Raw genomic sequence first — 27,484 nt, forward strand, 5'->3', positions numbered from 1 at the left:
CCAGCCTTCTCCCTTGGGTGGGGTGATACTGAGGTGCATGTTCTGCACTGCCTCCCAGAACTGCCTAGTGGGAGAAGCTCCACGAACTCACAGCAGCTTCTCTGTGGATGATACACCTGTTATTGGCAGCTTTCCCTTCCTCGGTATTTCCTGGAGCCATCTCTTTATTTTATTTTTAATTTTTTTTAAGATAGAGTCCTGCTCTGTCGCCCAGGCTGGAGTGCAGTGATGCAATCATATCTCACTGCAACCTCTACCTCCCAGGTTAAAGCAATTCTCCTTCCTCGGCCTCCCAAGTAGCTGAGATTACAGGTGCCTGCCACCATGCATGGCTAATTTTTTTGTATTTTTAGTAGAGACGGGGTTTCACCAAGTTCGACAGGCTGGTCTCAAACTCCTGACATCAGGTGATCCACCTGCCTCGGCCTCCCAAAGTTCTGGGATTACAGAGGCGTGAGCCACCGTGCCCGGCCTTTATTTTATTATTTTGTTTATTTTTGAGACAGGATCTCACTCTGTCACCCAGGCTGGTGTGCAGTGGTGCAATCATGGCTCACTGCAGTCTAGACCTCCTGGGCTCAAGTAATCCTCCTGCCTCAGCCTCCGGAGTAGTTGTGACTACAGGCACGTAACACCAGGCCTGGCTAAATTTTTTAAATTTTTCGTGGAGACAGGTTCTCAATATCTTGCCCAGGCTAGTCTCGAACTCCTGAGCTCAAGCAATCTTCACACCTTCACCTCCCAAAATGCTGAGATTTCAGGTGTGAGCCACCATGCCTGGCCTGCCACCTCTTAAATACGCTTGTTTCACCCAAATTCTTGGGGGGTTTGCTTCTGGGAGAACCCAAACTTCCAGAAACACATCCCATAAATTATCCTTACATATATGCAAAAATGACATGTATTTGATTTATTAACTCAGCATTGATGCAATAACAAGAGATTGAAAATAATATTTCAAAAGAAGACTGGTTAAATACATTATGGTACACTCACACAATGGAATACTATGCAGTGGTATAAAAGCATGAAAAAGTAATTTATGTCTTAATATGAACCGATGTCTGAGAAATAGTGAAAAAAAGCAAGATACAGACCAATATAAAGTATGCTACCATTTGTGTAAAGAAGCTTGTGTGTGTGTATATGTGGTGTGTGTGTGCACACGTGCATACATTTGCACATCACGTGGAATCTGTCTGAAGGAAACATCAAAACACAATCTTGACTACCTTTAAGGAGGTGACTTGAATATCTGGAAAGGGAGACTTTTCACTGTACACTCTTGAATGCCTTGTGATTTTTGTACCACAGACAGGCTTATCCATCCAAAAAATTAAAGTCACATTGAAATAATAAATGAATCCATAAAGGAAGATTCATCATTCCTCAGTGGGCATCTTTATTGGGCATCAGCACTGGTGTGGAGGAGGCTCCTGGTTCCACCCACAGCTTCTCACGGAGTCTCCATCCAAGCTGTGCAGGCTCCAGCAGGCCGCAGGCTCGCAGGCAACGAGAAGTACCACTCCCTTCAGTGGAGAGGAGCTGCTGCGTTTCCCTCTGTGTTCGCACACAGGATTGACCGTCCCCTCTCCCGGAGGAAAACCCAGCAGCGGCTTCACCCACGCACAAGGGAGCCCAGGCAGTTTCCTTCTGCCGGAGAGGCTGCGCTGCCGGCACCTACCCACACGCCAGAGACATCTGAGTCAGACACGTGAGCCATACGCCCCTGAGCACACACATGCACTCACACACATGCACAAACTGGCGCACATGCACACACTTACACACACTGGCACACACATGACACACGCACACACACTTGGACACACTCACATAGTTGCACACACACCATGGACGCGCGAGTGCACATGCACGCACACGCACACACGTGCACACATTTGCACACAGACACTTGCACACACTCACACACATGCACATACACCCTTGCACACACACATATGGAAGCCCAAGCCCCTCCTGTCTGGGGGAGACTTCGCTGTCCGGCGTGTCCAGCAGCCTGGGGGCTGCGTGTGGTCTGGGCAGAGTCCTGCTGGCCACGGCGAGGCAGCTCGGTCGGGAAGGAGCCGCTACTGGGGTTCGGCCCCCGGGGGACCCCCTTCACTCATCATGTCCTTGTACTGCCGCTTGAAGAAGCCAAGCTGCGGGGCAGAGGAGGGCAGTGAGAGCGACAGCAGCCAGGGAGCGGGCGGCTCCGCAGACCAGGGGGAGAGGGCGGGAGGGCCGGCGGAGACAGAAGGGACCCAGGAGGGCGGGGCGGGAGGGGAGTGACATCCGCGTCAGGGCCTGGAGAGAAACAGAAACTACAACAAGGAGGGCGACTCGTTCTCAGCGCGCCCCGCGCATGAACCCGGCCACCCTCCCCAAGAGACTGAGGCGCAGAGGCTTCCGGACTCGCCCCAGTCACACAGCTGCCGGGGAAACCGAGGCATGGAGCTGCAGCGCGAGGCCCGAGAGGAGGAAGGGAGGGGGTGGGGGAGCGGCGGGGAGCACCTTGTACAGCGCGGCGGTGATGACAGCCAGGAGCATCAGCCCCCCGACAGAGCTGCCCACGATGAGCGGCAGGGGGTTGGGGACCTCGAACGGCTCCACTTTGGTCTCCGTCTGGGGGAGAAAGGAGGGTCGTCAGGGGAGACCACTCCGGATTTCTGGGGGTTCCCCATTCACACCGTGTACACCCCTGAATCAAGTGGGGAACCCCTCCTCATGTGCCCCAGGACCCCAGCCCTCAGTCCTCCTCCCCCACCTCTTCTCCCTCCTCTCCCTCCTCCGTTTCTCTGTCCTCTATCTCTATCTCTTTCTGCCTCTCTCTGTCTCTCTATCTCCATCTCTCACTGTCTCTGTCTCTGTCGCGCTCTGTATCTCTTTATCTCTCTGTCTCTCTCCATCTCTCACTGTCTCTGTTTCTATCTCTATCTCTCTATCTCTCTCTCCTTTGTGTCTGTCTCTGTATCTGTTTCTCCCTCTGTCTCTATCTCTCTGTCTCTGTCTCTCTCCTTACGTCTCTCTATCTCTCTGTCTCTCTCTCCCTCTCTCTTTGTGTCTCTCTCCTCCCCCCGAAATCTCCACAAGCCCAGCCCCTCTCCCTGCAATAGTTCCTCAGCGCCCAAGACAGTTACCTGGGCCTTCACAAACGCCCCCTGTCCCGGCAGCAGGGTGAACGTGGAATCGTTAAACAAGATCTCAGCTGTGCTCACGACCAGGAGGTGGTTATGCGAGGTCTGTGGAAGAGCGTGTGGGCACTGCACCTGGGCCCTGAGCACCACTCCTGTGCCCGGCGAAGCCTCAGGACCCCACACACCTTGATGTACCAGTCAAACGAGAGGTTGCCTTTGAGGGTAGCATTGAATTCTTCCTGGATGCCAAAGAACGGGAAGTCACACTGGATTCTCTGGCAGACAGCGATGGCGCAGTTCTGGGGAACGCAGGAGGGGAGGGGACGGGTAAGGAAGCCGAAGGCAGAGAACCCCCCTCCCCGTTTGCTCAGAGACCATACAGGTTCCAGCAGGGAAGCGCGCTGGGTCTCTGTGTGGTCCTGGGGCTGACTTAGCTTCTCACCACCAGGGGGGCCTTCCGAAGCTCAGCCAGAAAGTCGGAGTGAAGGGGCAAGAGCTCCTTGGTGTGGCACGTACTCGAGAGGTTCTGAGGAAAGAGACGCACTGAGAAGGGGCAGAGATGAAGGCACCAGGGCCCGTCTCTCAGGAGGTGAGATGGCCTGGGTCCAGGAGAGGGGCGGAGCGGCTCCAAAACCCACCAGCATTAACAGAGGTGAGAGGAAGGCGCAGGGCCGTGCAGGAGTCACAGGGCCGAGCTCCACTCACCTCAGGGAAGGTGACCTGGGGGCGGTCCCATATGATCGCCTGGTTCAGCCGGACGGGCACCAAGAACACCAGGCTGATGGGGAGGCTCCTCTGCCCCAGGTTGCTGACCTGCACCGGGGAGGGCGCGGTCAGGGCTCTGGCCTTCCTCCCCCACCAGCCTGGAGAATCAGCCTCCCCTCCCCACGGGGCAGGCCATAGGCCCGGGCGTCCTGCCCCTTCCTGTTTGAGAGACTGGAGTGTACACCTAATACGCATTCTAGTGCCATACGGCCTGGTCTCCAGTCCTAGCTCCCCATTCACTCGGTGGGAGACCTCCGGCATGTTCTGTAAACCTCTCTGAACCTCAGTTTCTTCATCTGTAAACTGGGGATCATGACAGTGCCCCCACAGAGTCGTTAAGAAGGTAACACAAGATAATTACGTGCGTGCATGTCACATACATACGTGCGTGTATGTGTGCATACTGAGTGATAGCAGCGTGGAACCAAGCCTGGCACACCACAGGCGCCTTGTGCATATTTCCCATCCCTGTTTCTGCATTTTCCTCCCCAGCCTCCTTCTCAGGACCCAGACGTCCCAGCTCCCCACCTGATACTGATGCTGCATGACCTGACTGGTATTCTCTGAGGCCGTGAAGCTGAGATATTTAGTGGAGACCTCATGGCTGAAGAGAGAAAAAAGGGACAGGAGGTGACAAAACATGAGGGGTGCCCTGGGAGGGTATCTCAGGCTAAGTGTGTAAGGAGCGAACAGGCACATGGGTAATGGGTATGAAGGCCTGGGGGGTGGAGATGGGGGGGGTGCAGGGGAAGCAATGTGTGCTGGACACACAGTGCGTGCTCATTTGGGCCACTCACACACACGTGCACAAATGCACGCCCATGAGCACATACACACATGCACATAGACCCTCAGACACACACACACACAAATACAAATACACACCCATGCACACATACATGCACATAGATCCTCAGACACACACACATGCACAAATACACACCCATGTGCACACACATGCACATAGACCCTCAGCCGTATGCACAAATACACACCCATGCACACATACATGCACATAGATCCTCATACACACACGTGCACACACACCCATGCACACACACATGCACATAGATCCTCACACACACATGCACACACACCCATGCACACACACATGCACATAGATCCTCACACACACCCATGCATAAATACACACCCATGCACACACACACATGCACATAGATCCTCACACATGCACAAATACCCATGCACAAGGATCCTCACACTCACACATGCAAAAATACACACCCATGCACACACACACATATAGATCACACTCACATGCACAAATATATGCCCATGCACACATACACACATGCAGATAGATCCTCAGACACATACATGCACAAATACACATCCATGCACACAAGCATGCACATAGATCACACACACACACACATGCTCAAATACACACCCATGCACACATACATGCACATAGATCCTCAGACTCACACACACACACAAACATGCACAGACTCATGCACACAGATACACAATCAGCCATGTCCAGCCCAGAAGTGGAGGCTCCGCTAAAGTCCTGGAAGCCAGCACCTGGTGACCACCATGTAGACAGCGTATTTCACCGGCAGCTCCAGTTGGAATTCTGTTTTGTTGGTTCTGGGCATGTTGTTCTCACTGGAGGGAAAGAAAGAGCTCCAGCCGGCTCTTGAGAACTGACAGTTAGTCTTTCCTCCTCCCTCTCCCTCACTCCCTGCCTCCAGTCAGCCACCAAGTTCTGTTATCTCTGCATCTGAAACCCCACTGTTCTCCAACCCCTGCCCCCAGCTAGCCCAGGCCCATCCCTCTCCACCTGGATGTCTGCAACCACCTTCTTCTAACTGGTCCCCTGAATTCACACCTGCTCCCACCCCAATCGCCAGCCCTCCTGAAGAGTGATCGTTCTAACATGCAAATATGATTATGTCACTCCCAGAGGCGAAACTGCAAATCCCAAACAACACCCGTCAGTCATTTTGGGATATGGCCTGTATCTAACCACCACCAACTCCTTCAACCCTGCATTTCATGCTGAGGCCACTCTTAAACACACCCTGATCTTCCCATTCCTGGTATCTGCTTCCTGCCTTCTGTCTTCATGCCCACCCTCAGTTCGTGCCTTTGCTTTGTCTAAATATACTTTCTTTTTTTTCCCTTTTTATTATTATTATTATTATTATTTTGAGACTGGGTCTCACTCTGTTGCCCAGGCTGGAGTGCAGTGGCACAATCTCAGCTCACTGCAGCCTCAATCTTCCAGGCTCAAGCAATTCTCGTGCCTCAGCCTCCTGAGTAGCTGGGATTACAGGCATGCACCACCATGCCTGGCTAATTTTTGTATTTTTTTTGTAGAAACAGGTTATTGATAATGTTATCTAGGCTGATTTTGAACTCCTGGGTTAGAGCAATTGTTTTGCCTCAGCCTCCCAAAGTGCTGGGATCACAGGCTCGAGCCACCACGCCCAGCTCCTAAATATATTTTCTTTAGGAATCTTCTCTGAACTCCAAACTCCCAAGAACACTGGCCATCCCCCATCTAATCTTGCATCTCATACTGGATTTGAGATGCAAGATTAATGGCTAGTTTTCTTGTCTGTCTTTGCCACCAAATTATCATCTCCGAGAGGGCAGGAACCACCATCGTCTGATCCACCACCATCCCACCAGCACTCGGCACGAGGCCCAGCACATGGTGGGTGGTCAGTGAGTGTTTGCTGAGTGAACGAATGAGTTGAAGGGAGAACCAGTGGGCAAAGGGCAAAGGCCCACCATGGGCCAGGGGCTGGGGCCTCAGACGGTAAACTGCCTGCGGAAGCCTGGCAGCAGAGAGCACCTGGTCACTTTGGCCTTGAGGAGCAGTTTGTTTCCAAGGGAAGCCTTAGAGTCCACATCAAACGTGATATTAAAGGTGACCTGGAGTGGGAGAAAGGAGAGACAATGTAGAAATAGGAGAGAAGAAATAACCCAAATGCCCGTCATCTGATTAACAGAGACATGAAATATGGCCCATCCATACTACAGGATATTGTTCACCAAATAAAAAGCAATGAAAGCTGGGTGCGGTGGCTCACACCTGTAATCCCAGCACTTTGGGAAGCTGAGGCAGGTGGATCACCTGAGGTCAGGAGTTCGAGACCAGTCTGGCCAACATGACAAAACCCCGTATCTACTAAAAATACAAAAATTAGCTGGGTGTGGTGGCAGGCGCATGTAACCCCAGCTACTTGGGAGAGTGAGGCACAAGAATCGCTTAAACCTGGGAGGCGGAGGTTGCAGTGAGCCAAGATTGCACCACTGCACTTCAGCCTGGGCGACGAAGTGAGACTCCATCTCAAAAAAATATATAAAAAATTTAAAAACTTTTTTTTAAAGTAATGAGGTACTGACATGTGCTATGACATGAATGATCCTTGCTAAGTCCTTGCTTAATATTATGCTAGCGAAAGGATCACATATGGGATTATTTCATTTATATGAAATGTCCAGAACAGGCAAATCTATAGACACAAAGTAGATTAGTGGTTGCGTAGGGCTGGGGCATATGGGAGGATTGGGGCTGAGGGCCAATGGGAATAGAGGCTCTTTGTGAGGTAATGAAGATGTTCCAAAATGGATCATGATGATGGATGCAAGACCCTGTGAATTCACTCAAAGCCACTGAACTGTATACGTTATTTTATTTTATTTCATTTTATTTATTTTAGAGACAGGGTCTCACTCTGTCACCCAGGCTAGAGTGCAGTGGTGTGATCACAGCTTGCTGCAGCCTCAACCTCCCAGGCTCAGACGATCCTCCCACCCTAGCCTCCTGAGTAGCTGGGACTACAGGTGTGCACCACCACGCCCAGCTAATTTTTACATTTTTTGTAGAGACAGGGTCTGCCATGTCACCCAGGCTGGTTTCAAACTCTCAGGCTCAAGCGATCCTCCTGCCTCGACCTCCTAAAGTGCTATGATTACAAGCATGAGCCACTGTGCCGGGCTTGATATGTATGCTTTAAATAGGTGAATTGGATGGTATGTGAATTATATCTCAATAAAGCTGTTTTGTACAAAAAGGAACCACTACTAAAGAAGAGAAGAAGAAAAGAATCCCCAAAGACATCAAAGAGAAAAGGAGAGGAGGAGCCAGGAGTTCTGACCTCTGAGTTTTCCGGGAAGATGGGGTGGTTTATGCTGCAGTTGGTGCTCTTCAAGGCCCCAGACACTTCGGTGGAGGAGGCAGACTCACAGGCCAGGCGCCAGGATCGCTGTGAGCGCTGGCTCTGGAAGGCAGGGGAGGCAAAGGCGGTGATATCCACCTCCAGCCATGAGGATGGGGAAGCAAAGGTCAGATAGAGCCTGAGAAGGATGTGGCTACCTGGAGCTTTGACACCTTCCGGTAGGACAGGCCAAGTGGGAAGAAGAAGGTGACCTGTGTCCTGTAGGAGTCCTCACCATCATTTCTCACAGTCACTGTCACGTTGAACTCCCGGGGCCCACCCACCACGAGGCAGTCCAGGCTGTGGGAAGAAGACAGGCCGGGGGATGGGGCGCTGGGCTTCCCTGTGGCAAGCCTGCTCCGGCAGAACAGAGACACAGGTACTTGATGAGAGACAACAGTAGAGGGGCAGCCACACCGGACCTTATAGCCCAGGAACACCCGGCTCCCTTGGGGGCCAGAAGGAAAACAGAGCGGGTCATGGTACGGGTTCTTCTCTGGAGGAGGTGAGGAAGAAAGGAAACTCACCTCATGAAACTGAAGGTGATGCTGAGGTCATCCTGGCAGATGTTGTCCTTGCCACAATTCTTCTCAAAGGGAAACTTTTAAAAAATAAATATGATCAAATGAAAGGAAAGGAAATAACCAAGTATTGTGAAATTAAACAATAAAATCAAATGTTGAAGTAAAATTAGATGCAATCAAATAAAATGAGTTTCAACCACCTTGGTCTCTGGTCTCTTCCACACCCCCGCAGGACCCCAACTCCGGACTCACCAAGGCTGTGAAGAGTCTCTGAGCATCCTCAGCCAGCACTGGCCGGAGGTTCCCGAAAGCAGACAAGGGCGTTCCCACCAGAGAGAAGTTCAGGTGCAGCACAATGGGTCTCACTGGGTCCTCGACGCAATTCTAAGAGATAGCCGGGATTTAGGGATCTGCCTTCCTTAGCTCCCCAAGCCCACTCCATGCTTGGAGGACCCAGTGGTCTGGCCACTAGCCTGCTCACCGGCAACTGTAGTTTCAGGGTCTCACAAGTCTGGGTCAGCCCCAAGACCTGTGTCCCTCTGCGTGTGTTGTTCTTTGTCTCATTGAAGACAGCGCGGGAATGTGTGCGGCCGGAGTCCAGAGCCAGGTCATAAGTCACAACACTCTGGATCTGCCCTGAAGGGACAGGGTGGCACAGTGGTGAGGGGCCTGAGCCTCGGAGCTCGGCAGATGGGAGTTCGAGGCCCAGCTCCTCTGCTTCTCAGCTATGCGACTTGGGGTATGTTATCTGACCTCTCTGAGTCTCCTTTCTTTCTTTCCTTGCTCCCTTCCTTCCTTTTTTCCTTTCCTTTCCTTCCTTCCTTTTCTTCCTTTCCTTCCTTTCCTTCCTTCCCTTCTTCCTTCCTTTCCTTCCTTCCCTTCTTCCTTCCTTTCTTTTTATTTTTTATTTTCTTTTTTGAGACAGAATCTCGCTCTGTTGCCCAGGCTGGAGTGCAGTGGTGCAATCTCAGCTCGCTGCAACCTCTGCCTCCCAGGTTCAAGCCTTTCTCCTGCCTCAGCCTCCCGAGTATGTGGGATTACAGGCACATACCACCACGTCCTGCTAATTTTTGTATTTTTAGTAGAAATGGGGTTTCACCATGTTGGCCAGGCTGGTCTCGAACTAATCCACTTGCCTCAGCCCCCCAAAGCGCTGGGATAAAAGGCGTGAGCCACTGCACCTGGCCTCCATTCTTTATTTTTAAAGTGAGGATAATAATGATAATAATGATACCCTCCCAATGGTAAAAAGGAAATGAAATAGTGCTTATCAAATATTTAGCACAGTGTTTTTTATACAGTAAGTGCTCAACAAATGGTAGCTATTCTGTTACTAAAAAATTTATTGTAGTTTTCTGACTACTTTAAATTTTTTTCTCTTTGTCTTTGGTCTTCAGCAGTTTGAATAAAATGTACATTGATATAATGTCCTTCATATTTATCCTGCTTTGATTTTGTAAAGAATCTTGATGTCTTTCATCAGTTTGGGGAAATTTTTTTTTTTTTTTGAAATGGAGTTTTGCACTTGTCACCCAGGCTGGAGTGCAATGGGGCGATCTCAGCTCACTGCAACCTCCGCCTCCCAGGTTCAAGCAATTCTCCTGCTTCAGCCTCCTGAGTAGCTGGGATTATAGATGCATACCAGCACACCTGCTAATTTTGTATTTTTAGTAGAGATGGGGTTTCACCATGTTGGCCAGGCTGGTCTCAAACCCTGACCTCAGGTGATCCACCTGCCTCGGCCTCCCAAAGTGCTGGGATTACAGGCATGAGCCACCGTGACTGGCCAGTTTGGGGAAATTCTTTAGCTACTGCATCTTTCCTATTCCATCCTATTCCATCTTTCCTATTCTGTCTTTCCTATTACATCTTTCCTATTTTCTTTCTCTCTCTCTCTCTCTCTCTCCTCCCCCACCACCACTTTCTGTAATTCCAATTACATGTTTGTTAGATCTTTCACCATATCTCACACATCTCTTATGATGTTTTTATGTATTTTTCATTCTTTTTATTGCATATTTATCCAGATGCTTTCAAATGACTTGTCTTCTTGTTCACTAATTCTCTGTTCTGCTTCTAATCTGCTATAAATCTATTTACTGAATTCTTCATTTCAGTCATTGCAATTTTTGGTTCTAGAGTTTCCATTTGACTCTATTTTATGAATTCCAGGTTTTTGCTGAAGTTCTCATCCTTTCCCTTTTTTCTTGAAGATATTAATTATAGTTACCTTTTAAAAATTCCTATCCAATCACTCTAATTTCTGAATCACCTGTGAGTCTATTTCTATTGTGTATTGTTTCTCTTGGTTGCTAGTCAGTTGTCTCAATGGAAAGACCAAAGTATTTACCAAGGCCTCTCAAATCTCTGTCTCCCCAGCACTGAGGAGCTGCTGAATTCTCTGATCAGCTCTTTGGCTTTTCAGTTGCTGTTTTCTACTGGGTTTCTTGGAGTACTGACCTACGCATTAGTGTCTCAGGAGTCAGCCAAAGAGTAGAGGGGGACTTCTATGTAGGTTTAAGGGTACCTCTCCTTCAATTCTCTACTCTGTAACATTTTGCTCTTAATTTCTAGCCATGCTGGCTGCTCTCATATCTGGAACGCTATCTCCTCAGCACAGGAAAACTGTTCCTAGAAAGGTACTCATTTTTTAGGGATGGGTCTTGCTATGTTGCCCAGGCTGGTCTCAACCTCCTGGGCTCAAGTGATCCTCCCACCTCAGCCTCTCAAGTAGCTGAGACTACAAGAACATGTCATCATGCCCAGCTAATAATTTTACCTTTAAAGAGGATACAATTCTTTCTAGTACTGTCATTACTACAGACAGTTATTCCTAGTGCTGTCACTACTAGAGACAGTTATTCTTAGTACTGTCATTACTATTCTCCCACCCCAAACCCAGTTCTACTTTTTGAGAATAGGAACAAGGGAAGAAGTCACTGGTGATAAAATGCATATGTGAGTGCTTTGTAAATCTCTGTTTAGCTTCATCAATTCAATCTCCCCAAATAGGTTTTCTCTCCATTAATTAAAAAACAAAAACATGGTTCGTTCATAGGCATGGGGCCTTCAGTTCTCTGGAGAACTGAGGGAGTAAGGAAGTGCCACATGCTCACCTCTTTAGGGAGGTCCACTGGACTTCCTTACCCAGCAGGGCAATAGTCTGCTCACTCAGGTAAGGCTTGGAGAAGGTTGTCAGAGCCTGTGAGAACTCAGCTCAGGACAGCCAGAAGGCTGGGCAGAGTGGGTTGCAGCACCCATTCACGTCCTCGGTCGTTTAACCTCTTGAGACTCACCCACCAAGCCTCACCTTCTGTTAGCCGATCCCGTGTGCTCTTCTGGACATGGAGGCAGACTCTGACCTCCCCGGCTTCCTTGCCTTTCACCACCTGATCATTACACTCAAATACATTCCTTGCCACTTCCCTGGGATTGAACTCCATGATTGCCTTGACTCTCAGTACTGGCTGGGACCTGCAGGGACACCAGAAAACCATCAGGGACCTTCAAACAAGAAACATTCCTTCAAGGGAGAATGTCTGGTTGACTCCAAAAGGCATTCTCACCTGAGCAGCAGCACATGCCCCTGGGCTCCTACAGTCAGGTCCACCAGTCCATCCATTGTGAGGTCCTGGCCCCCACTCAGTGACTGACCAAAATACTGGAGCCTGGGAGAGAGCTTGGAGCCTGCTATCCGCTGAGGGTAAAAAAGAGGTGGAGAGAGAAGGGCGTAGGAAAGACAGGAGATGTATAACTCAGTCATCCAGCATGGCCCAGACAGAGGTTCTCTAAGCTCTACTCAAGTCTCATCTCTTGCAACTAACCAAGGAACTAGGACAGCTTAGAACTTATCAAGGAATTCACCTTTAGACCACAACCTCAAGAGGATATCTACAATATATTTTTTAAAAAAACTTTTAAAATAAAAACGGGGTCTCACTTTGTGGCCCAGGCTGGTCTTGAACTCCTGGGCTCAAGCAATTCTGTCCTATCAGCCTCTCAGGTGCTAGGATTATAGGTGTGAGCCACCACGCCCAATCCCAAGTTTCTATTAATTACCTGCATTTCCCTGGGTACAGAGAAAAGTAAAAGTATATTATTTGGCTCAGCTGAATTTCATTTACATAGTCAGAATAATGCAAACACTGAATGTTGATCTAACCAAAATGATCACATAAACATGAGGAGTAAAGAAGGGGTAAAAGAGTGCTACTATGTGGCAAAAGGAAAACTGAAAAAGAGATCAATCTCTACCTTCCATGGTGGGAAGTCAGTGGTAAAACAAAAATCAAAAAGTAGCAAAATTATTATTATGTAATTTGAACAAATAGAGAATTGAAAGAGCTGAAAGTGGTTTCCTCAGAGCAAGGGAAATGAAGCCAAAACCATAGTGTATGTGGAAATTGTTGTTTTTTTACAGTGAGCTTTTTGGAACTATTTTGACTCTTTAAAGTATGTGCAAGAGTAATATTGAAAAAAATGACAGCCAAATAATAAATTTTAAAGAAATTTTAAAAGTGATTTTGTCATGTCCTTAATGCCAGTGAAATGGACACTTTTAATTATGGTATAAAAGTTATAAGAGAAAGATATTAAAAATAACTATAGCTAAAATTGTGTTACTGGATACACAATATAAATAACTGTAAATTGTGAATCAATAACATAAAACGTGTAGTGGGGAATAAAAGTAAAGAGTGCATGTGATTTAAGTTCAGTTGTTACCAGCTTAAAATAGACCATGATAATTATGAGATGTTTTGTGGAAACCACAAAGAAAATACCTTTAGAAGTTATATACACAAAAAAAGGGCCAGACGCGGTGGCTCAAACCTGTAATCCCAGCACTCTGGGAGGCCGAAGCGGGCGGATCACGAGGTCAGGAGATCGAGACCATCCTGGCTAACATGGTGAAACCCCATCTCTACTAAAAACACAAAAAAATTAGCCGGCAGAGGTGGTGGGCACCTGTAGTCCCAGCTACTCGGAAGGCTGAGGCAGGAGAACGGCCTGAACCCGGGAGGCGGAGCTTGCAATGAGCCGAGATCGCGCCACTGAACTCCAGCCTGGGCGACAGAGTGAGACTCCATCTCAAAAAAAAAAAGTACAAAAAGAGAACAGAATGAAAGCATATTAATATAAAAATTAACAACAATAAAACAACAAGGAAGACAGCAAGAGAAGAAAAGAGGGACAAAAGACCTATATGACGGCCAGGCGCGGTGGCTCACGCTTGTAATCCCAGCACTTTGGGAGGCCGAGGCGGGCGGATCACGAGGTCAGGAGATCGAGACCACAGTGAAACCCCGTCTCTACTAAAAAATACAAAAAATTAGCCGGGTGTGGTGGCGGGCGCCTGTAGTCCCAGCTACTCGGAGAGGCTGAGGCAGGAGAATGGCGTGAACCCGGGAGGCGGAGCTTGCAGAGAGCCGAGATCGCGCCACTGCACTCCAGCCTGGGGGCGACAGAGCGAGACTCCGTCCCAAAAAAAAAAAAAAAAAAAAAAGACCTACATGACTAACAGAAAACAATTAACAAAATGGCAGTAGTAAATCCTTCTCTATCAATAATTACTTTAAATGTAAACAGAAGTAAACTCTCAAAACAGAGTGGTAGAATTAATAAAAATACAAAATCCAATTATATGCTATCTACAAGATACCCACTTTGTATTTACTGACACATAGGCTAAAAGTAAAGGAGTAGAAAATGCTATTCCATGAAAATGGTAACCAAAAGAGAGCAGGATGACATGCTAATATCAGACAAAATAGACTTAAGTCAAAAAAACAAATAAGGATATTATATAATGATGAAATGGCCATTTCACCAGGAGTTACAACAATTAATTATATACACACCCATCAGACATCTAAATATATAAAGCTAATAATGACAGAACTGAAGGGAGAAATAAACAGCAATTCAATAGTAAGAAACTTCAAAATCCTACTTTCAATAGCAAATAGAACAACTAGACAAAAAAAAACAAGAGAGAATGGACCAAATGGACTTAACAGACATATACAAAATACACGAGCCAACTACTGCAGATTATAAATTCTTCTCAAGTGCACATGGACCATTCCCCAGGACAGATCACATGTTAGGTCACAAAACAAGTCAACAAATTTAAAATGATTTAAATTATATCAAGAATCTTTTCCAGCCACAATGGAATGAAACTAAAAATCAATACCAGAAGAAAAACTGGAAAAAACATACATATGTAAAAATTAAACAATACACCCTTGAACAACTAATGGATAAAAAAGAAATTAGAAAATAACATGAGATAAATGAAAACAAAAACGCAATATACCAAACTTAATGGGAGGCAGCAAAAGCAGTACTAAAGGGAAGTTCAGAGTGATAAACACCTAATTTTAAAACAAAAAGAAAAATTTCAATTACAAAACCTAACTTTACACCTCAAGAAATGAGAAATAAAAGAACAAACTAAACCTAAAGTTAGTAGAAGGAAGAAAATAATAAAGATTACAGAAAAATAAATCAAATAGAGAATAGAAAAAAAATCAATGAAATTAAGTTGATTTTTCAAAAAGATAGAATTGGCAAGCTTTGGCCAGGTGCGGTGGCTCACGCCTGCAATCCCAGCACTTTGGGATGTCGAGGCAAGTGGATCACCTGAGATGAGGAGTTCAAAACCAGCCTGGCCAACGTGGTGAAACCCTGTCTCTACTAAAAATAAGAAAATCAACCAGGTGTGGTGGCACATGCTTGTAATGCCAGCTACTCAGGAGCCTGAGGCAGGAGAATCACTTGAACCCAGGAGGTGGCGAATGCAGTGAGCTGTGATCATGCCACTGCACTCCAGCCTGGGCAGCAGAGTGAGACTCCGTCTCAAAAAAAAAAAAAAAAAAAAAGAACTGACAAGCTTTTAGGTAGATCAAGGAAAAAGGGAGAAAAAACAGAAACAATGGATAAGTAAAATTATAAATGAAAGAACATACAACTGATGCCATAGCAATAAACAGGATCATAAGAGACTACTATGAACAATTATTTGTTAACAAACTTGATAACCTTGAAGGAATGGATAAATTCCTAGAAATATACAACCTACCAATCCTGAATCATAAGGCAATAGAAAGTTTAAACAGATCTATAATGAGTAAGGAAATTGAATCAGTAATCAAAGACCTCCTAACAAAGAAAAGCCCAGGACCTGATGGCTTCTCAGGCAAATTCTACCAACCAAACATTTAAATAAGAATTAATATGAATTCTTCTCAAACTCATCCAAAAAATTGAAGAGGAGGGAATACTTCCAAATTTATTGTATGAGGCAAGCACTATCCTGACACTAAATCCCAACAAACACACCACAAGAAAAGATCACTACATGCCAATTTTCCTATTGAACATAGATCCAAAATCCTAAATAAAATACTAGCAAACTGAATTCAATAGCACAAAAGGATCACACACCATGACCATGTGGGCTTTAGTCCTGGCATGCAAGGATGGCTCAACATATGCAAATCAATAAATGTGATGCACCACATTAACAGAATAAGGAATAAAAATAACATGATCATATCAATAAGAAAAGAAAGCATTTAATAAAATTAAACATCTGTCTTAGCTTATTTGGTATAACAAATAACATAGACTGGATGGGTTATAAGCAATAGAAATTTATTTCTCATAGTTCTGAAGACTTGTGACATCCAAAATCAAGGGGCAAGCAGATTCAATATCTGGTGAGAGCCTACTTTCTGGTTCATAGGCAACCATCATTTTGTCTAAGGGCACTAATCCTATTAATGAGGGCCACATGCTCATGACCTAAACACCTTCCAAAGGGCCCATCTACAAATACCATTACACAAAGAATTAGACTTCAACATATGAACCTGGGGAGGACACAAACATTCAGGCCACAGGAATAGCCACTCATGATTAAAGACCCTCAATAAGATCTTTGGTAGCTTCCCCTTCCTTCCTTCCTTCCTTCCTTCCTTCCTTCCTTCCTTCCTTCCTTTCCTTTCCTTTTCCCTCTGTGGCCCAGGCTGGAATCTAGTCGGCTCACTGCAGACCCCCTGCCTCCGCTCCCCTCATTCTCCTGCCCCGGCCTGCAGGCTGCCAGGGATTGCCGGCGCGTGCCACCACCGCTGCCTGCTTTTTCTCCTTTGGCTGGAGGCGCAGTTTCACCATGTTGGCCAGGCTGGTCTGCAGCTCCTGACCCCGAGTGCTCTGCCCGCCTCGGCCTCCCGAGGTGCTGGGACTGCAGAGGGAGTCTCGCTGACTCGGTGCTCGGTGTTGCCAGGGCTGGAGTGCGGTGGCGTGGTCTTGGCTCGCTGCAGCCTCCACCTCCCAGCCGCCTGCCTTGGCCTCCCAGGGTGCTGGGATTGCAGCCCCTGCCCGGCCGCCGCCCCGTCTGGGAGGTGGGGAGCGTCTCTGCCCGGCCGCCCCATCTGGGAAGTGAGAAGCGCCTCTGCCCGGCCACCCATCGTCTGGGAAGTGAGGAGTGCCTCTGCCCGGCCACCCATCGTCTGGGAAGCGAGGAGCGCCTCTGCCCGGCCACCCATCTTCTGGGAAGTGAGGAGCGCCTCTGCCCGGCCGCCCGGTCTGGGAAGTGAGGAGCGCCTCTGCCCAGCCGCCCCCTTTGGGAAGAAGTGAGGAGCGCCTCTGCCTGGCCACCCATCGTCTGGGAAGTGAGGAGTGCCTCTGCCCGGCCACCCATCGTCTGGGAAGTGAGGAGTGCCTCTGCCCGGCCACCCATCGTCTGGGAAGTGAGGAGCGCCTCTGCCCGGCTGCCCCGTCTGGGAAGTGAGGAAGCGCCTCTGCCTGGCCGCCCTGTCTGGGAAGTGAGGAGCACCTCTGCCCGGCTGCCCCGTCTGGGATGTGGGGAGCGCCTCTGCCCGACCGGCCCGTCTGGGAGGTCTACCACGAAGGCCAGAAGCAATGTGAGGGCTGGACGTGGTGGCTCACGCCTGTAGTCCCGGTGCTCTGGGAGGCCGAGGCGGGTTGATCACTTCAGGCTAGGAGTTCAAGACCAGCCTGGCCAACATGGCAAAACATATGAAAAATACAACAGACAAACCAACCAACCAACCCAGCGACAACAAAACAGGTCTACCCTGGAGTCATACTCTAATTTTTTCTATTTTCCTCCCTTTCTGATCCTTTATCCCACTTTCTTTTTCTTCCTCTTCCTTCTCCTTCTTCTTTGTCAAATAGAGGATTGAGTTATTATCATTGATCCATACAAAGTCCCTCTCTCATTCATTTTCTTTAATTCCCACTCCTCATTTCTATTCCCCGTCTTCCCATGTGCAACCTTCCTAATATGTTTGATACGCATCTTTTTGTTTGTATGTATTTTTAGAAAATGTTTATTGTTTTGTGTGCAAAAAAAATTAATAAAAAAATTAAATAAAAACCCTCAACAAACTAGAAATACAGGGAAATTACATCAACATGATAAAGAACATAAAAATAGCATCTAGTTAACATCATACCGAGTGGTGAAAAATTGATTTTACCACTAAAATTAGGAACAAGGCAAGGATGCCCACACTCACCACCTCTATTCAACACAGTACTGAAAGTCCTGGCCAGAGCAATTGGGCAAGAAAAAGATAAGAAATGCATCCAAGTTAGAAATAAAGAAAAAAAATTGTCCCTGTTTGCAATTGACATGATCTTATATATGAGAAACTTGTTATAAATACTCTACAAAAAAGTTATCAAATTTAATAAACAAATTTAGTAAAGTTGTGGAATACAAAATGAACATACAAAAATTATTTGTGTTTCTATACACTAACAACAAACTATCTGAAAAAGAAATTAAGCCCATTTACAATGGCATCAAAAAATAAAATGCTTACAAGTTAATTTAACCAAGAAGGTGAAAAATATGCACACTAAAACTATAAAACATTAATGAAAGAAAGTTAAGACAAAAATCAATGGAAAGATATCCCATATTATGGATTGAAAGAATATTTTTTAAAGGTCCATACTCAAAGTGATCTATAGAGTCAATGTAATTCCTACCAAAATCCCAATGGCATTTCTTACAGAAATAGAAAAAACAATACTAAAATTAATATGAAGTCACAAAAGACCTCAAATATCCAAGACAATCTTGAGCATAAACAACAAACGTAGAGGTATCACACTATCTGACGTCAAAATACACTACAAAGGTATAGTCAGCAAAACAGCATGACACTGGCATAAAAACAGAGACATTGACCAATGGAACAGAATACAGAGCTCAGAAATGAACCCATGCATTTACAATCAACTAATTTTCTTTTCTTTTTTTTTTCGAGATGGAGTCTTGCTCTGTCACCCAGGCTGGAGTTCAGTGGCACAATCTAGGCTCACTGCAACCTCTTCCTCCCAGGTTCACCCATTCTCCTGCCTCAGCATCCCAAGTAGCTGCGACTACAGGTGCCTGCCACCATGCCAGGCTAATTTTTTTTGTATTTTTAGTAGAGACAGGGTCTCACCATGTTAGCCAGGATGGTCTTGATTTCCTGACCTCGTGATCTGCCTGCCTCAGCCTTCCAAAGTGCTGGGATTACAGGCGTGAGCCACCATGCCCAGCCAACAATCAACTAATTTTCAACAAAGTTGCCAAGGGCATACAATGGGGAAAGGACAGTCTTTTTAACAAATGGTATTAAAAACACTGGATATCCACAGGCAGAAGAATGAAACTGAGCTTTTATCTCAAACCAAATACAAAAATCAAAAGTGTTGGGCCAGGTGCAGTGGCTCACGCCTGTAATCTCAGCAGTTTAGGAGACTGAGGCAGGTGGATTACCTTAGATCAGGAGTTCAAGACCAGCCTGGCCAACATGGTGAAACCCCGTCTCTATTAAATAGACAAAAAATTAGCCAGGCATGGTGGCGGAGGCCTGTAATCCCAGCTACTTGGGAGACTGAGGCAGGAGAATCGCTTGGACCCGGGAGGCGGAGGTTGCAGTGAGCTGAGATCGTGCCACTGCACTCCAGCCTGGGCAATAGAGCGAGACTCCATCTAAAATAAAATAAAATTTAAAAATTAAAAAGTGAGTTAAAGGCTTAAATGTAAGATCTAACACTATAAACTATTAGAAGGAAACATAGAGGGAAAGCTTCGTGACATTGGTCTGAGCAATGATTTTTTTATATGGTCCTGAAAGCACAAGCAACAAAAACAAAAACAGACAAATGGAATTGCATCAAACTAAAAAGCTTCTGCACAATAAAGGAATAATTAACAGAGTGAAGAGACAACCTACAGACTGGGAGAAAATATTTGCAAACCACACAACTGATAAATGGTTAATATCCATAACACATAAAGAACTCAATAACAAGAGAATAAATAACCCAATTTAAAAATGGGCAAAGAGGGCCGGGTTTGGTGACTCACACCTGTAATCCCAGCACTTTGGGAGGCTGAGGCAGGTGAATCACTTGAGATCAGGAGTTTGAGACCAGCCTGGCCAACATGGTGAAATGCCATTTCTACTAAAAATACAAAAATTAGCTGGGTGTGGTGGTGGGCACCTGTAATCCCAGCTACTCAGGAGGCTGAGGCAGGAGAATCACCTGAACCCAGAGGCAGAGGTTGCAGTGAGCCGAGTTCATGCGACTGCACTCCAGCCTGGGTGACAGACTGAGACTCCATCTCAAAAAAAAAAAAAAAAAACCTGCCCCCTACTACCACAGGAGGACCAGCCTAACCATTTGCTGCAAAAGTTGGCTGTAGTCGATCTTGTGAAAACTACTTTAAATTTCATATGCAGCCAAAAAAGAGCCCATATAGCCAAGACAATCCTAAGCAAAAGAACAAAGCTGGAGACATCACACTACCTGACTTCAAACTATACTACAAGGCTACAGTAACCAAAACAGCATGGTACTGACACCAAAACAGATATATAGACCAATGAAACAAAACAGAGGCCTCAGAAATAACACCACACATCTACAACCATCTGATCTTCAACAAACCTGACAAAAACAAGAAATGGGGAAAGGATTCCCTATTTAATAAATGGTTCTGGGAAAACTGGCTAGCCATATGCAAAAAAACTGAAACTAGATTCCTTCTTTACACCTTATACAAAAATTAACTCAAGATGGATTAAAGACTTAAATGTAAAATCTACAACCATAAAAACCCTAGAATAAAACCTAGGGAATACCATTCAGGGCATAGGCATGGGCAAAATCTTTCTTACTAAAACACCAAAAGCAACTGCAACAAAAGCCAAAATTGACAAATGGGATCTAATTAAACTAAAGAGCTTCTGCACAGCAAAAGAAACTATCATCAGAATGAACAGGCAACCTACAGAATGAGAGAACATTTTTGCAATATATCCATCTGACAAAGGTCTAATATCCAGAATCTACAAGGAACATAAACAAATTTACAATAAAAAAACAACCCCATCAAAAAATGGACAAAGGATATGAACAGACACTTCTCAAAAGAAGACATTTATGTGGCCAATAAACATATGAAAAAAAACTCATCATCACTGGTCATTAGAGAAATGCAAATCAAAACCACAATGAGATACCATCTCACGCCAGTTAAAGTGATGATCATTAAAAAGTCAGGAAACAACAGATGCTGGAGAGGATGTGGAAAAATAGGAATGCTTTTACACTGTTAGTGGGAGTGTAAATCAGTTCAACCATGGTAGAAGACAGTGTGGTGATTCCTCAAGGATCTAAACCCAGAAATACCATTTGACCCAGCAATCCCATTACTGGGTATATACCCAAAGGATTATAAATCATTCTACTATAAAGACACATGCACATGTATGTTTATTGAGGTACTATTTACAATAGCAAAGACTTGGAACCAACCCAAATGCCCATCAATGATAGACTGTATAAAGAAAATGTGGCACATATACACCATGGAATACTATGCAGCCATAAAAGAGAATGAGTTCATGTCCTTTGCAGGGACATAGATGAAACTGGAAACCATCATTCTCAGCAAACTAACAGAGGAACAGAAAACCAAACACCACATACTCTCACTCATAAATGGGAGTTGAACAATGAGAACACATGGACACAGGGAGGGGAACATCACTGGAGCCTTTTGAGGGGTGGGGATCAAGGGGGAGGGAGAGCATTAGGACAAATACCTAATACATGTGGGGCTTAAAACCTAGACGACGGGTTGATGGGTGCAGCAAACCACCATGGCACTTGTATACCTAGATAACAAACCTGCAAGTTCTGCACATGTATCAAGGAACTTAATGTATAATTTTTTTTTTTGAGACGGAGTCTCGCTCTTTTGCCAGGCTGGCGTGCAGTGGTGCAGTCTTGGCTCACTGCAACCTCCGCCTCCTGGGTTCAAGCAATTCTCCTGCCTCAGCCTCCCAAGTAGCAGGGATTACAGGCACGCGCCACCAAGCCCAGCTAATTTTTGTATTTTTAGTAGAGACGGGGTTTCACCATGTTGGCCAGGCTGGTCTTGAACTCCTGACCTCGTGATCCGCCCGCCTCGGCCTCCCAAAGTGCTGGGATTACAGGCATGAGCCACCGTTCCTGGCTCAATGTATAATTTAAAAAGGAAAAAATAAATGAAAACATGAAGATTTAAAAAAAAAAAAAAAAAAAAAGACTGCCCCCTATTACCACAGGAGAACCAGCCTAAGCATTGGCTGCAAAAGATGGCTATAATCGATCTTGTGAAAGCATTACTGAGCAGATCAAGATCTCTGGGAATGAACACTAAAGATGTTCTGAATAAATTATAGTCCGGCTGAGTGCAACGGCTCACACCACTAGTCCCAGCACTTTGGGAGGCCAAGGTGGGAAGATCGCTTGAGCCCAGGAGTTGGAGACCAGCCTGGGAAACAGAGAGAGATCCTATCACTACAAAAGAAATTTAAAAATTAGCCAGGCATAGTGGCATACACCTACAGTCAAAGACAGTCAGGAGGCTGAGGCAGGAGGATCACATGAGCCTGGGAGGTCAAGGCTGCAGTGAGCCATGATTGCACCACTTCACTCCAGCCTGCGTGACAGACCAAGACCCTGTCTCAAAAATAATAATAATAAATAATAAATACAGTTTAATCCAGTGGCATTTTAGTGTCTTTTTTGAAAACAAAAATTACATATAATGTTACATTCTTGCATGTTCTTTGTTGATAGCATTAATTGATCCATTGGATTTCTTTTCTTTTTTTTCTTTTTTTTATTATTATACTTTAAGTTTTAGGGTACATGTGCACAACATGCAGGTTTGTTACATATGTATACATGTGCCATTTTGGTGTGCTGCACCCATTAACTCGTCATTTAGCATTAGGTATATCACCTAATGCTATCCCTCCCCCTTCCCCCCACCCCACAACAGTCCCCGGTGTGTGATGTTCCCCTTCCTGTGTCCACGTGTTCTCATTGTTCAATTCCCACCTATGAGTGAGAACATGCGGTGTTTGGTTTTTTCTCCTTGCAATAGTTTGCTGAGAATGATGGTTTCCAGCTTCATCCATGTCCCTACAAAGGACATGAACTCATCCTTTTTTGTGGCTATGTAGTATTCCATGGTGTATATGTGCCACATTTTCTTAATCCAGTCTATCATTGTTGGACATTTGGGTTGGTTCCAAGTCTTTGCTATTGTGAATAGTGCCACAATAAACATACGTGTGCATGTGTCTTTATAGCAGCATGACTTATAATCCTTTGGGTATATACTCAGTAATGGGATGGCTGGGTCAAATGGTATTTCTAGTTCTAGGTCCTTGAGGAATCACCACACTGTCTTCCACAATGGTTGAACTAGTTTATAGTTCCACCAACAGCGTAAAAGTGTTCCTATGTCTCCACATCCTCTTCACCTGTTGTTTCCTGACTTTTTAATGATCACCATTCTAACTGGTGTGAGACAGTATCTCATTGTGGTTTTGATTTGCATTTCTCTGATGGCCAGTGATGATGAGCATTTTTTCATGTGTTTTTTGGCTGCATAAATGTCTTCTTTTGAGAAGTGTCTGTTCATATCTTTCTCCCACTTTTCGATGGGATTGTTTGTTTTTTTCTTATAAATTTGTTTGAGTTCATTGTAGATTCTGGATATCAGCCATTTGTCAGATGAGTAGGTTGCAAAAATTTTCTCCCATTCTGTAAGTTGCCTGTTCACTCTGATGGTGGTTTCTTTTGCTGTGCAGAAGCTCTTGAGTTTAATTAGATCCCATTTGTCAATTTTGGCTTTTGTTACCATTGCTTTTGGTGTTTTAGACATGAAGTCCTTACCCATGCCTATGTCCTGAATGGTATTGCCTAGGTTTTCTTCTAGGGTTTTTATGGTTTTAGGTCTAACATGTAAGTCTTTAATCCATCTTGAATTAATTTTTGTATAAGGTGTAAGGAAGGGATCCAGTTTCAGCTTTCTACATATGGCTAGCCAGTTTTCACAGCACCATTTATTAAATAGGGAATCCTTTCGCCATTTCTTCTTTTTGTCAGGTTTGTCAAAGATTAGACAGTTGTAGATATGCAGCATTATTTCTGAGGGCTCTGTTCTGTTCCATTGGTCTATATCTCCTGCAGCTGAGGGTCCTGACTGTTAGAAGGAAAACTAACAAACAGAAAGGACATCCACACCAAAAACCCATCTGTACGTCACCATCATCAAAGACCAAAGGTAGATAAAACCACAAAGATGGGGAAAAAACAGAGCAGAAAAACCAGAAACTCTAAAAATCAGAGTGCCTCTCCTCCTACAAAGGAACCCAGCTCCTCACCAGCAACGGAACAAAGCTGGCCAGAGAATAACTTTGATGAGTTGAGAGAGGAAGGCTTCAGAAGATCAAACTACTCTGAGCTAAAGGAGGAAGTTCAAACCAATGGCAAAGAAGTTAAAACTTACGAATGGATAACTAGAATAATCAATGCAGAGAAGTCCTTAAAGGACCTGATGGAGCTGAAAACCACGGCACGAGAACTACATGATGAATGCACAAGCCTCAGTAATCAATGCGATCAACTGGAAGAAAGGGTATCAGCGATGGAAGACGAAATGAATGAAATGAAGCATGAAGAGAAGTTTAGAGAAAAAAGAATAAAAAGAAACGAACAAAGCCTCCAAGAAATATGGGACTATGTGAAAAGACCAAATCTACATCTCATTGGTGTACCTGAAAGTGACGGGGAGAACAGAACCAAGTTGGAAAGCACTCTGCAAGATATTATCCAGGAGAACTTCCCCAATCTAGCAAGGCAGGCCAACATTCAAATTCAGGAAATACAGAGAATGCCACAAAGATACTCCTCAAGAAGAGCAACTCCAAGACACATAATTGTCAGATTCACCAAAGTTGAAATGAAGGAAAAAATGTTAAGGGCAGCCAGAGAGAAAGGTCAGGTTATCCACAAAGGGAAGCCCATCAGACTAACAGCTGATCTCTCGGCAGAAACTCTACAAGCCAGAAGAGAGTGGGGGCCAATATTCAACATTCTTAAAGAAAAGAATTTTCAACCCAGAATTTCATATCCAGCCAAACTAAGCTTCATAAGTGAAGGAGAAATAAAATACTTTACAGACAAGCAAATGCTGAGAGATTTTGGCATCACCAGGCCTGCCCTAAAAGAGCTCCTGAAGGAAGCACTAAACATGGAAAGGAACAACCGGTACCAGCCACTGCAAAAACATGCCAAATTGTAAAGACCATCAAGGCTAGGAAGAAACTGCATCAACTAACGAGCAAAATAACCAGCTAACATCATACTGACAGGATCAAATTCACACATAACAATACTAATCTTAAATGTAAATGGGCTAAATGCTCCAATTAAAAGACACAGACTGGCAAATTGGATAAAGAGTCAAGATCCATCAGTGTGCTGTATTCAGGAAACCCATCTCATGTGCAGAGACACACATAGGCTCAAAATAAAGGGATGGAGGAAGATCTACCAAGCAAATGGAAAACAAAAAAAAGGCAGGGACTGCAATCCTAGTCTCAGATGAAACAGACTTTAAACCAACAAAGATCAAAAGAGACAAAGAAGGCCATTACATGATGGTAAAGGGATCAATTCAAGAGGAAGAACTAACTATCCTAAATATATATGCACCCAATACAGGAGCACCCAGATTCATAAAGCAAGTCCTTAGTGACCTACAAAGAGACTTAGACTCCCACAGAATAATGGGAGATTTAACACCCCACTGTCAACATTAGACAGATCAATGAGAGAGAAAGTTAACAAGGATATCCAGGAATTGAACTCAGCTCTGCACCAAGTGGACCTAATAGACATCCACAGAACTCTCCACCCCAAATCAACACAATATACATTCTTTTCAGCACCACACCACACCTATTCCAAAATTGACCACATAGTTGGAAGTAAAGCACTCCTCAGCAAATGTAAAAGAAAAGAAATTATAACAAACTGTCTCTCGGACCACAGTGCAATCAAACTAGAACTCAGGATTAAGAAACTCACTCAAAACTGCTCAACTACAAGGAAACTGAACAACCTGCTCCTGAATGACTACTGGGTACATAACAAAATGAAGGCAGAAATAAAGATGTTCTTTGAAACCAACGAGAACAAAGACACAACATATCAGAATCTCTGGGACACATTCAAAGCAGTGTGTACAGGGAAATTTATAGCACTAAATGCCCACAGGAGAAAGCAGGAAAGATCTAAAATTGACATCCTAACATCACAATTAAAAGAACTAGAGAAGCAAGAGCAAACACATTCAAAAGCTAGCAGAAGGCAAGAAATAACTAACATCAGAGCAGAACTGAAGGAAATAGAGACACTAAAAAACTCTTCAAAAAATTAATGAATCCAGGAGCTGGTTTTTTGAAAAGATCAACAAAATTGATAGATCGCTAGCAAGACTAATAAAGAAGAAAAGAGAGAAGAATCAAATAGACGCACTAAAAAATGACAAAGGAGATATCACCACCGATCCCACAGAAATACAAACTACCATCAGAGAATACTATAAACACCTCTACACAAATAAACTAGAAAATCTAGAAGAAGTGGATAAATTCCTCGACACATACACTCTCCCAAGACTAAACCAGGAAGAAGTTGAATCTCTGAATAGACCAATAACAGGCTCTGAAATTGAGGCAATAATTAACAGCTTACCAACCAAAAAAAGTCCAGGACCAGATGGATTCACAGCCGAATTCTACTAGAGGTACAAGGAGGAGCTGGTACCATTCCTTCTGAAACTATTCCATTCAATAGAAAAAGAGGAAATCCTCCCTAACTCATTTTATGAGGCCAGCATCATCCTGATACCAAAGCCTGGAAGACACACAACAAAAAAAGAGAATTTTAGACCAATATCCTTGATGAACATTGACACAAAAATCCTCAATAAAATACTGGCAAACAGAATCCAGCAACACACCAAAAAGCTTATCCACCATGATCAAGTGGGCTTCATCCCTGGGATGCAAGGCTGGTTCAACATACAAAAATCAATAAACATAATCCAGCATATAAACAAAACCAAAGACAAAAACCACGTGAGTATCTCAATAGATGCAGAAAAGGCCTTTGACAAAATTCAACAACCCTTCATGCTAAAACCTCTCAATAAATTAGGTACTGATGGGACATATCTCAAAATAATAAGAGCTGTCTATGACAGACCCACAGCCAATATCATACTGAATGGACAAAAACCGGAAGCATTCCCTTTAAAAACTGGCACAAGACAGGGATGCCCTCTGTCACCACTCCTATTCAACGTAGTGTTGGAAGTTCTGGCCAGGGCAATCAGGCAGGAGAAGGGAATAAAGGGCATTCAGTTAGGAAAAGAGGAAGTCAGATTGTCCCTGTTTGCAGATGACATGATTGT

The 27,484-nt window shown here is 44.9% G+C and overlaps 1 protein-coding gene and 1 long non-coding RNA gene across 3 annotated transcripts in view; one reads left to right on the forward strand and one right to left on the reverse strand.

Annotated features, from left to right (window-relative positions):
• Positions 1-897: 897 nt before the first annotated feature.
• Positions 898-27,484, reverse strand: part of ITGAM (integrin subunit alpha M) — a 76,574-nt gene continuing 49,987 nt past the window's right edge. For both annotated transcript variants that reach the window (XM_055297843.2, XM_055297842.2), the window contains exons 15-30: positions 12,189-12,319; positions 11,933-12,096; positions 9,104-9,258; positions 8,875-9,006; positions 8,626-8,699; positions 8,257-8,398; positions 8,039-8,161; positions 6,730-6,809; positions 5,451-5,534; positions 4,431-4,506; positions 3,843-3,950; positions 3,580-3,663; positions 3,323-3,436; positions 3,141-3,242; positions 2,515-2,625; positions 898-2,162 (exon numbers count right to left, since the gene is read on the reverse strand). In XM_055297843.2, the coding sequence (XP_055153818.1) occupies positions 2,091-2,162; positions 2,515-2,625; positions 3,141-3,242; positions 3,323-3,436; positions 3,580-3,663; positions 3,843-3,950; positions 4,431-4,506; positions 5,451-5,534; positions 6,730-6,809; positions 8,039-8,161; positions 8,257-8,398; positions 8,626-8,699; positions 8,875-9,006; positions 9,104-9,258; positions 11,933-12,096; positions 12,189-12,319 (1,752 nt within the window). In that variant the 3' untranslated portion in view covers positions 898-2,090. The remainder of the gene's footprint in view (positions 2,163-2,514; positions 2,626-3,140; positions 3,243-3,322; positions 3,437-3,579; positions 3,664-3,842; positions 3,951-4,430; positions 4,507-5,450; positions 5,535-6,729; positions 6,810-8,038; positions 8,162-8,256; positions 8,399-8,625; positions 8,700-8,874; positions 9,007-9,103; positions 9,259-11,932; positions 12,097-12,188; positions 12,320-27,484) is intronic.
• LOC134731722 (uncharacterized) lies at positions 2,329-8,821 on the forward strand. The gene is made up of 4 exons (XR_010114224.1): positions 2,329-3,464; positions 3,586-3,726; positions 4,395-4,532; positions 7,956-8,821. It is a non-coding gene; the product is annotated as an uncharacterized lncRNA (long non-coding RNA).

This window comes from Symphalangus syndactylus, chromosome 11 (assembly GCF_028878055.3).
Source record: "Symphalangus syndactylus isolate Jambi chromosome 11, NHGRI_mSymSyn1-v2.1_pri, whole genome shotgun sequence".
NCBI classification, from domain to species: Eukaryota; Metazoa; Chordata; class Mammalia; order Primates; family Hylobatidae; genus Symphalangus; species Symphalangus syndactylus.